This window comes from Caretta caretta, chromosome 8 (assembly GCF_965140235.1).
Source record: "Caretta caretta isolate rCarCar2 chromosome 8, rCarCar1.hap1, whole genome shotgun sequence".
NCBI lineage: Eukaryota > Metazoa > Chordata > Testudines > Cheloniidae > Caretta > Caretta caretta.
The window spans coordinates 96,539,140-96,549,318 of record NC_134213.1 but is presented as its reverse complement, the minus strand read 5'-3'; the positions used below and the strand labels follow the sequence as shown (position 1 = coordinate 96,549,318).

At 41.4% G+C, this 10,179-nt stretch overlaps 1 protein-coding gene across 1 annotated transcript; it reads left to right on the top strand.

Moving 5' to 3' along the window:
• The first annotated feature begins 3 nt into the window (after positions 1–3).
• MRPL37 (mitochondrial ribosomal protein L37) lies at positions 4–8,034 on the top strand. The gene is made up of 7 exons (XM_048861249.2): positions 4–502; positions 2,435–2,618; positions 3,102–3,217; positions 3,775–3,960; positions 4,253–4,410; positions 6,982–7,185; positions 7,799–8,034. The coding sequence occupies exons 1-7, from the start codon at positions 115–117 to the stop codon at positions 7,901–7,903; spliced, it is 1,341 nt and encodes a 446-aa protein (XP_048717206.1). The 5' UTR covers positions 4–114; the 3' UTR covers positions 7,904–8,034.
• The last annotated feature ends 2,145 nt before the right edge of the window (positions 8,035–10,179 follow it).

The window sequence follows — 10,179 nt, the reverse complement described above, 5'->3', positions numbered from 1 at the left end:
CGCTGCGTACCCGGTGTGCCCCGCGCTAGGGAAAATGGCGGCCCCCAGTCGGTGACTCTTCCGGGTGGCTGGGCCGAGGAGGGCCAGGGCCGGAGTCCCTGACGGGAGCCGAGCATGGCGGGGTTGTGGTGGCCTGTGAGGCCGGCGGCCGGGGCGCTGCGGGCGTGGGGCCCGCGTGGGCCGCACCGCGGCAAGACTGTGCAGGCCCCGGGCAGGCCGCTGCCCCGCACGCCTTGGACCACCCGCGGGCCGCCCCAGGGGGCCCCGCTGCCCCGCAGCTGGCAGGACAAGCGGCCGGTGCAGGAGCAGATCCCCGGGCTGGAGCAGGTCACCTACGCGGGCAAGCAGTATTTCGTGCCCTGGCTGGCCCGGCCCCGCCACCCGCGCTGGGAGCGGGGCTGGCACGACCCCCGGCACTCCCCGGGGCCGCGCTACGAGGCGATGCCCCTCTACAAGGAGCGCGTCTGCTACGTGTGCCACCAGCGAACCAAGATGCTGGAAGGTAGCGGGCGCGGGGGAGAGGTGCTGGGTGGGTGGGTGAGCCAGGCCTCCGGGGGGTGGGAGGGGGCAGCAGCGCCCAGCCCTGCCTGGGCAGGCAGCAGGGTGGGGGTGGGGTGAAGGGCGGCCCCCGGTTCGGGCACCAGCCTCGGGAGAGCCAGGGTCAGTTCCCTGAGCTGGCACTGCTGTCCTGGGTCACTTTGGGCAAGTTACTGCAGCTCTGTGCCTCACTGCCGCTGCTGTAGCTGGGGATAACAGCTGCTGCCCTGCCCTGCCCGCCCCCATCGCGCTATTATAAATACATGAGGTTGTGAGGTGCTCAGATGCTACAAGTGTTGGGGTCATATACATACCTTAGATTGGGAGGAGGGGTGTAGAAGGGCCTGCCTGAGAGAGCAGGAGTAGCAGTCAAGGGACAATTACAATAATATGCAACAACTAGCTGCCAGACCTAGCCTATAATTAGGACCCTACCAAATTCAGGGCAATGAAAAACACATCACAGACTGTGAAATCTGGTGTTCTGTGTGCTTTTACCCTATACGAATTTCAGAGAGGAGACCATCATTACTCAAATAGGGGGTTCTGACCCAAAAGGGAGTTGCAGGGAGATCACAAGTGTGGGGGTTTTTTGTGGGGGGAATCACTGTATTGCTACCCTTACTTCTGTGCTGAGTGGCTGGAGAGTGGTGGCTGTTGGCCAGGTGCTCAGCTCTGAAGGCAGCACCACACCAGCAGCAGCTCCCAGGTAAGGGTGGGAATACCGTACCATGCCATCCTTACTGCTGCTGGCAGCCGGTCTGCCTTTAGAGCTGGGCTCTCAGCAAACAACTTCTGCTCTTCAAGCTCTGAAGGCAGCACTGTCACCAGCAGTGCAGAAGTAAGGGTAGCAGTACCACAACACTTCCTCCAGTAACTTTGCAACCCACCTCCCCTCCATAACTCCTTTTTGGGTTACTACCCCTACAGTTGTAACATTGAAATTTCAGATTTAAATAGCTGAAATCATGACATTTATAATTTTAAAAACTCCTATGACCATGAAGTTGACCAAAATGGACCGTGAATTTGGTAGGGCCCTACCTATAACTCAGGTGGAGGCTGCTTGTTGTCCTAAAACAGCTCATATCAAGAAGGCATTTTGCATTGGCTGGAGTGGCTGTAACCTGACTTGTGGTGGGGTGTGGGCTCTGCTGCGCTCTTCCCCCCCCCCCCCCCGCCGCTCACTTGTATACAAGAATAGTGGTGCGCATAGTAGTCTAGCACCGACTTTCTCAGGAGGGTGGACCAACAAAAATACTGGATTAGTCTGCAAGGGCTGCAGGTTAGGAACTATGTCCCCTTAAGGTACAGGGCTGTGTACAGTGGGGCTCTGACTTTTGTTGGGGCCCCAGCTACTATGATAATTTAAACAGAAAGCTAAAACTTTGGCAAGGGGTACAGGCTCTCTTTCCCTTTGGTATACCAGCACTTAATTTCAGATGAACTATGCATGCAGCAGAATGCAAGATCCCATTTATGTTTAACATTAAGTATAATATGCAAAGAAATGTTTTTACCCCGTTCTTTGCTGTGCTATACGTAGTCCCTCATATCTTGTTTCCTTGTAATTCATAAGCCAATATACTAGAATTAAAAAATGAGTAGGGAAAAACACTTATAAACTAACCTCTTTCAATAAATATTGCATGGTGTAACTTATATGGTGCTAATGAGGCATGCATACTTTTTTCGATGTTGTACATAAATGAAAGTGGTCAGACTACATAAAATTAATGTTCCTGATAACTTGGTCATGCTGAGAAGTATTCTATATTAGTGGTAGCATAAGTGCTTAAGATTCAATAGGTAAAAGACCATTTTTATATTAACCCATTTATGGCATAGGTAACACTGCTGAATATCTTCAATAAATATATTTTGATTTGACTCCAAGGAGTAAGGCAAGCACTCTGGCTAACAAAGACCAAGCTAATGGAAGGCTTACCTCCAAAAGTACTTAGTATTATTGATGAACCAGCCAACCAACTAGAGAATCAGGATGAGCGAGTACAAAATGCAGTTTCTCATGCACGTGTCTGGAATACCACTGAACTTATTCCCAAGAGAGAGAGTTATTGGTAAGTCCTCAAAAGTTAAAGAAATCTTTACTTATACTGCAGCCTTTTCAGGGCAGCTCTGCTTCAAACAGCCCGTTAAAAGTATCAGGTTTTTTTAAAACTATATTACCAGCAGAACATTATATTTACTGTTTAATGTTACTGAGGTGAATTTAGTTTATCTGGTTGCCAGCACTCACTTGTTTACAATTGTACTTGTGAGTATATTCAAAACTTGTTTTCATCTTATGTCAAAGTGTGTAACAGTCTGTGGGTTTGTACAAACTTAGTTCTATTTTGGATCACATCCTAGCTAATACAGATGTCAATTGTTTTAATAATTGAAAGTAAACATTATCATTGCCAACTTGGAACATGATTGGTATGTCAGATGGATTGAAGTATTAAACAAATCTGCATTAACCATTTGGAAACGTTACATATTTCATAACTTTCAAAGTCATTTTTGTATCCTATCCTACTAATCCTTGTCTCATTCTAAAGCCCTGTACTCTTGGAAGACTTGTTACATTTGTGTAGGACAATGGCTAGCAAGTATCCTTCCCTCGCTAAAAGAATGTTGGCTAGAGACTACAAAGTGGCGGCTACATGGGAGAGAGGTTAGTAACTTCTTTCTTTCTTTCTTTTTTTTTTTTTTTTTTGTAGAAAACACTTCTCTCTTTCTCTTTACTTGTAATCCTGATAGAATCCTAAAGAACTGATAATTTGTTTACTACAGTGTGTGCATGAAATCTGTACAATCTTTCAAGCCACACTTACATGGGATCAGTAGCTAGTGAACTAAATAAATAGAAGTGTTATTTTTGTATTCTGTGTAAAATGTTGTCTCCAGTTGGGCTGCTACTTAACAATCGTGGGCGGGAGGAGGAGGGAAAAGAGAGGTGCCTTGCAAAATAAATCAGTATTTTTGCAGTAATACTATTGTGACACTTCATGGTTGACTCTGCAGGGGTCAGCCTATGGCTTCATTTTTCCATAGAGTATTAAACATTAGCAAATGAAACCTAGGGCATCTTTTCCTTAGAATACATATTACAGTAAAATTATAGCAATAGAAGAATAAATCTAATAGTGTGGTAGATTTATTCTAAATTAAGTATGAATGTTTAGTGAGTCTTTGTTTAATGTGTGCATGCAATATAATCTCTTTTTACAGAATCATCTATTCTTCAGGTTCGTGGCATGAATGGAATACTTTTGAATGCCATTAATCCATTATTGCCAATAGCCTCCAAGGATGAGATTCTGGCTACTGAAAACCACATTCTAGAGACCTTCCATCCCATCTCTCCTACAATTGATCTTCAGGAAGTTAATGTATATGAAGAACGAAATTATACAGGTAAAAGTTACGTAGCACTTAAACATTAGCTTGAATATTTATGTACTAGTGGACAGCACTAAAATCTTTAACTTCCCCATTCCCTTAAATGTTTCATGTGCTGAGGTTAGATGGTGTACAGTTGAGAATGGATTAGCCAATTGGCTAGTGCTGCTATAGGGTATCTTACATGTTCTTCACAGCAGTAAGTCTAACCTGTGTTAATACAAATTTAATAATTACTGAAGAGAGTAAAAGAGACTAACTTTGTATTAAACTGTTTTTTTGTATCTCATGGTTACCTATAACCCAGGTTTTAGAGAGGGTTATCCCTACCCTCATCCTCACACTCTGTACTTTGTGGAATCAGCCAATGTTCGTCCAGTCCGATTTAGACCAGAACAACTCCGGGCTAAAATGCTCATGTTTGCTTTTGGCAATGCACTGGCAAAGGCCAAGATTCTGTATGGGGTACGTATTAAAATGACTGTCATACCTTACTACTTCTATAGTAGAAGTCATTGTTCATGGAGGCTGTTGTAATGGTATTATCTAAAGGTGCAGTACAACCGGGGTGGTTGGAGATGAATAAATTGCAAGCCAGCAGCAAAGAGAGTTTTGCTTTCAAGTGTACAAAATTGGAGCTCACAGACTTGAAGGTAGATTGTTGAAATACTTACTTATTACCTGCACTTTATCTTAACTGTGGAGAGAGGAGGTATCTGTTGCTGAGTTTTAATTCAGACAAATATAGCACAGAGTTTGTGGTCCAAGCTTTCCTATGCCATCCCATCCTTGTGCCACAATCCTGACCTAGAAGAATGAACACTAGGTGGGAGTGGGTAGTTCAGTCCTTAGCATTGTAGCTGAAAGTTCCAAGAAGGATGCCAACCACAGTGGACTTTTTGTGATGTGGACGCCTCTCCCTTTGAAACGGGAGTGAGAATCAGAGGCCACTCGATGGCAATGACTTAGTCACTGTTGACCTGGATTGAATTTGAACTGATGACCTAGAGGTGAGAGCCTGTAAATTCTATTAAGTCTGACGTTGCAATATTTTGAAATCTGCATTGATATCTAGTGATTTTGTAGGCCAGGGATTTATAGGTAACCTTTATAGACATGTTTTGATTAAGATGTTTGCCAATTCAGAGTAACACCTTATTATACCAATAGCAATTATTTTAATGTGTTAATGAAGGTTAAGAGTAGACTGGCAATGGGTAGAAATCAGTGAAGCAACTGTCTTGTGTGTAACTGAAATGAAAAACTAGAACAGACATGTAGTTCAGTTTACATCTATATTCCATTGCCAGTTGAATGATATTTAATTAAAATTAGGGCTGTCAAGCGATTAAAAAAATTCATTGCAATTAATCACACTATTAAACAATAGAATACCATTTATTTAAATATTTTTAGGTGTTTTCTACATTTTCAAATATTGATTTCAGTTACAACAGAATACAAAGTGTACAGTGCTCACTTTATATTTGATTGCTTTTTAAAGTGCAAATATTTGTAAACGAAATACTATATTTCAATTCACCTAATACAAGTACGATAGTGCAATCTCTCTTTACCGTGAAAGTTGAACTTACAAATCTAGAATTATGTACAAAAAAAACTGCATTCAAAAATATTAAAACTTTAGAGCCTACAAGTCCACACTGTCCTGATTTCTTGTTCAGCCAATTGCTCAGACAAACAAGTTTGTTTACATTTGCAGGAGATAATGCTTCCTGCTTCTTGTTCACAATGTCACCTGAAAGTGAGAACAGGTGTTCTCATGGCACTGTTGTAGCCAGTGTTTCAAGATATTTAGATGCCAGATCCGCTAAAGATTCATATGTCCCATATGGCTTTAACCACCATTCCAGAGGACATGCGTCCATGCTGATGATGTGTTCTGCTTGATAACAATCCAAAGCAGTGCGGATCGACGCATGTTCATCATTTGAGTCAGATGCCACCAGCAGAGGGCTGATTTTCTTTTTTGGTGGTTCGGGGTCTGTAGTTTCCGCATCAGAGTGTTGCTCTTTTAAGACTTCTGAAAGCATGCTCCACACCTCATCCCTCTCAGATTTTGGAAGGCACTTCAGATTCTTAAACCATGGGTTGAGTGCTGTAGCTAGCTTTAGAAATCTCACATTGGTACCTTCTTTACGTTTTGTCAAATCTGCAGCAAAAGCGTTCTTAAAATGAACATGTGCTGAGTCATCATCCAAGACTGCTATGACACGAAACCTATGGCAGAATGCAGGTAAAATAGAGCTGGAGACAAACAATTCTCCCTCAAGGAGTTGAGTCACAAATTTAACCCATTATTTGTTTAACAAGCATCATCAGCATGGAAGCATGTCGTCTAGAATGGTGGCCGAAGTATGAAAGGGCATACGAATGTTTAGCATATCTGGCACGTAAATACTTTGCAATGCTGGCTACAAAGGTCCCATAAATAAGAAGTGGGGGCAGCATTATCTCCCGTAAATGTAAGCAAACTTGTTTGTTTTAGTGATTGTCTGAATGAGAAGTAGGACTGAATGGATTTGTATGCTCTAAAGTTTTGCATTGTTTTTGAGTGCAGTTATGTAACAAATCTACCTTTTAAGTTGCACTTTCACGATAAAGAGATTGCACTGCAGTACTTGTATGAAGTGAATTGAAAAATACTATTTTTACAGTGCAAATACTTGTAATCAAAAATATAAAGTGAGCAGTGTACACTTTGTATTCTGTGTTGTAATGGGAATCAATATATTTGAAAATGTAGAAAAGCATCCAAAATATTTAATAAATTTCAATTGGTATTCTATTGTTTAACAATGAAACTGCAATTAATCACAATTAATCTTTTTGTTAATTGTGTGAGTTAACAGCCCTAATTTAAATGCAAAATCTATATTCAAAACCTGTTTGAATAGAGTAACTTTCTGGGCAAGATAACACATTTGTTAAAGTCCTGGCTTTAAACCAAATGATTGCTGATTCTGCATCTTCTCATCCAGTGTCTGTTGTAACTCTTCCTCTACCTCCACCCAGGATGATCCCAAAGTTTTAGAACACCCGGTAGTAGTACAAAGCATTGGTACAGAGGGTCGTATTTTCCAGTTCATGGTGTTCCAGTTAAATACAACAGACTTGGCTTCTAGCGCTGGTGTTAAAAACCTTGTCTGGATTGATTCTGATCAGTATATGTATGACTACATCCGGTATCTTCCAGGAATCAGGAAGAGAGTTGTCAAGGTAAGTTAACAGGCTTGAGAGAACTAGTTTACTCACCAGAATTATATAGTGGAAATCCTGCCCCTTTACATATATTTTGAGCCTTGGGTGCTTGTACAGATGGTATTGATATAGATAGGACAATAGGCTGTTTAGTTCTGATAAAACTTTGGTACACTGAATTAATAGAGAATAACTATCAGTCTGTTTGTTTTGTTTGTTTATATATATCCATCCATGTATTCAGCTGCATTGCAATTTATATTAAACTTGCTAAAATGGAGACCTCTTACATAGATGTACAATTTCATTGTGCTTATTGAAAAGTTATTCTCCAGTGAAGTAACTAAGGAAATGTATGTTTGCATGCAACAGTCAGCTTCAATATAAAGTAAATGGAGAGAATATTACTGTCAGCTCCCCTTAGACTAGGAAGACTCTTCAATCTCATTAGGTAAATTCCCCACCCATCAGTGTAATGCCAATGGAAATACACTCAAACCCACTTGCCTGTCAAAGAAGGCTTGTTTCAGATAGACTGCCATATTTCAAGTTGTTTTCGAGTAAAATAAGACTATTACTTGGTTAAGTATCAGTTCACTACAAACTGAATATCCAAGTCTCTTCTCCACAGTTTCCTCCTGGAATATATGGCTATCGACCTGACACATTCAAGAAGTTTCTGGCACTGTATTTGCATGGAGCTGTGCAAGATTCTACTCATACCAAAATCCTTTAAGTTAATTTCTGCTATTTTTTCATCAGAAGATCGTACAGCTAAGCAAATGTGATAGTATACTGCTCTTAAATGAAGTAATCTAAGGGTTTAAAACCTAACAATTTTTGAAAATAAAGACTTTTTTAAAGTAAGTGTGTGCTGTTGAATATAAACTTCCATTGCAGTGGCTTAACTGTACCATTATACACACATGCATTAAGTTAATGAACCCAGCCATAGTTAGTACTTTCCCAACTTTCCACCATCACCAAGAGGGAATATACAAACTGCCATTTATTTCTGTTTGTAGGAGCAAATTCTGGATGTAGCAGCTGGGAGAGCAGAAATCCACACAGAGCAGAACCTGAGCACAGAATGTGTTGAGTGGGTACCTGACTCCAAAGCAAACAGCACAATAGTTCCAAGTTGCATTATGTAGAAAACCCACCTTATAAAGCTTTATGCATAAAGTCTTGGGGGACAGTGGGCCTTCACAATCACCACACTTTGGTTTTACTTCTAGTATGTTTTTGGATAACTTGGTGCCCAGCTCCTTATTAGTGATTTACTTTAGATTATCGTATTACCATCAAAATGGCATTTCTCTGGAGGCAGAGAACTGAAATTCTTCAGGGCACAATTACTGGTAGAGTCCTGTTAGCCTGCAAAGGTGTCAAAACAGTTTTTGTTTCTATAGTTACTAGTTAGGGGTGGGGAAAGGATGGAGCCCCTAGCTCTGAGCTTGGGTGGGTAGCCAGAGTCTCTCTCTGCTAGAGCTGCAATGACCACACTGCTTTTTAGCATGCTAGCTCAAGTCTGTCTGCCCGGGCTCGGAAGCTCACTCCCAGGTGTAGTGTAAACATACCCTGTGGTGCTACAATAGTAAGTGGCCTCAACCACAATTCAAAAAAGGTATTAATTAAGTGGAGAGGGGTCAGAAGAACCACAAAAATGACTTATTAACAAGATCAGAAAACATGCCTTAAATGATAGACTCAAGGAACTCAATCTGTTCAGCTTAACAAAGAAGGTTAAGTGTGACTTGAGTACAATCTAGAAGTGCCTATACAGGGAACAAATATTTAATAGTATGCTCTTCAATGTGCAGAGAAAGGTATAACAAGCCAGTGGCTGGAAGTTGAAGCTAGACCAATTCAGACTAGAAATATAGTGTAAATTTAACAATGAGGGTAATTAACTATTGGAACAATTTATCAAGGGTTGGGGTGAATTCTTCCTCACTGAGAATTTTTAAATCAAGATTGGATGTTTTTCTAACAGATTTGCTGTAGGAATTATTTGGGGGAAGTTCTATGGCCTGTGTTATACAGGAGGTCAGACTGGATCATCATAAAGATCCTGTCAGGGCTTGAAATCTATGAATTTAGACTCTCTACCTTCAGATCAGTGTCTGTAATTGAAAGCAAGGAGGCTGGATTGGCTGTAGCTCACATGTAAGCATTTTCTCACTCCACACTCCCATGTAGGAAATAACATGATGGTTTGCAGTGTTAAGGCTCAGTGCTAAAGGAATTCTTGAGCATACTAGTGTCTCAAATCTGATACTAGTCTCTGCTTTCTTATCTTGGCTGATGCTCTGGGTAAAAACCACCTGGGTGGTCCTATAATAGAAAACAAAGAGCCTTAGCCCCTACTCAAATTGTTTAGGAAGTCAGAGTTTCACTAGCCAAATTCTGGGTTATACCCAGCAGTTTTACCCAATAAATCTTGAAGTCAACTTCTGTAAAATCAAGTTGAAAAATTCAATATGCAAGGGCAAATGCTGGGGGGGGGGGAAATCAATTGATGTACTACATCTATCTAGATTATATTAATTCTGCTTGCCCAAGAGATGAATAGCTCATCTATTCAAATTGTGTTGGAGTCTATTCTTTGCATATAATTATATAGGAATAAATCTGGACTAATAGCTATACAAAAACTGCATTGCCTGTCAGGTGCCAATATATTGCTGCTCCAGCTTGGTTTGGCATTTGCTGTGTCACATGGCTCTCAGAACAATTACAAGCAGTTGGCCTAGAATAGGCTAGCCAATGGCCCTGCTCCCTTAGGTTCCTTTCCAGAATAAAGATGACACACTGCAGAAGCAACATAACCCAAGTACCTCCATGAAATTGGCTCCCTCCATTCCTGCTCTAGGTGCTAACTTATCCTAGAGAAAATATCCTGAGGATGGTCAACACTTACAATCCTATTTGCACTCCCAGGATGGCCAGGTTTAATACTGATGCGGCAGGTACAGTAGTTTATCAGCTGTCAAACGTGGCAGTATCTCC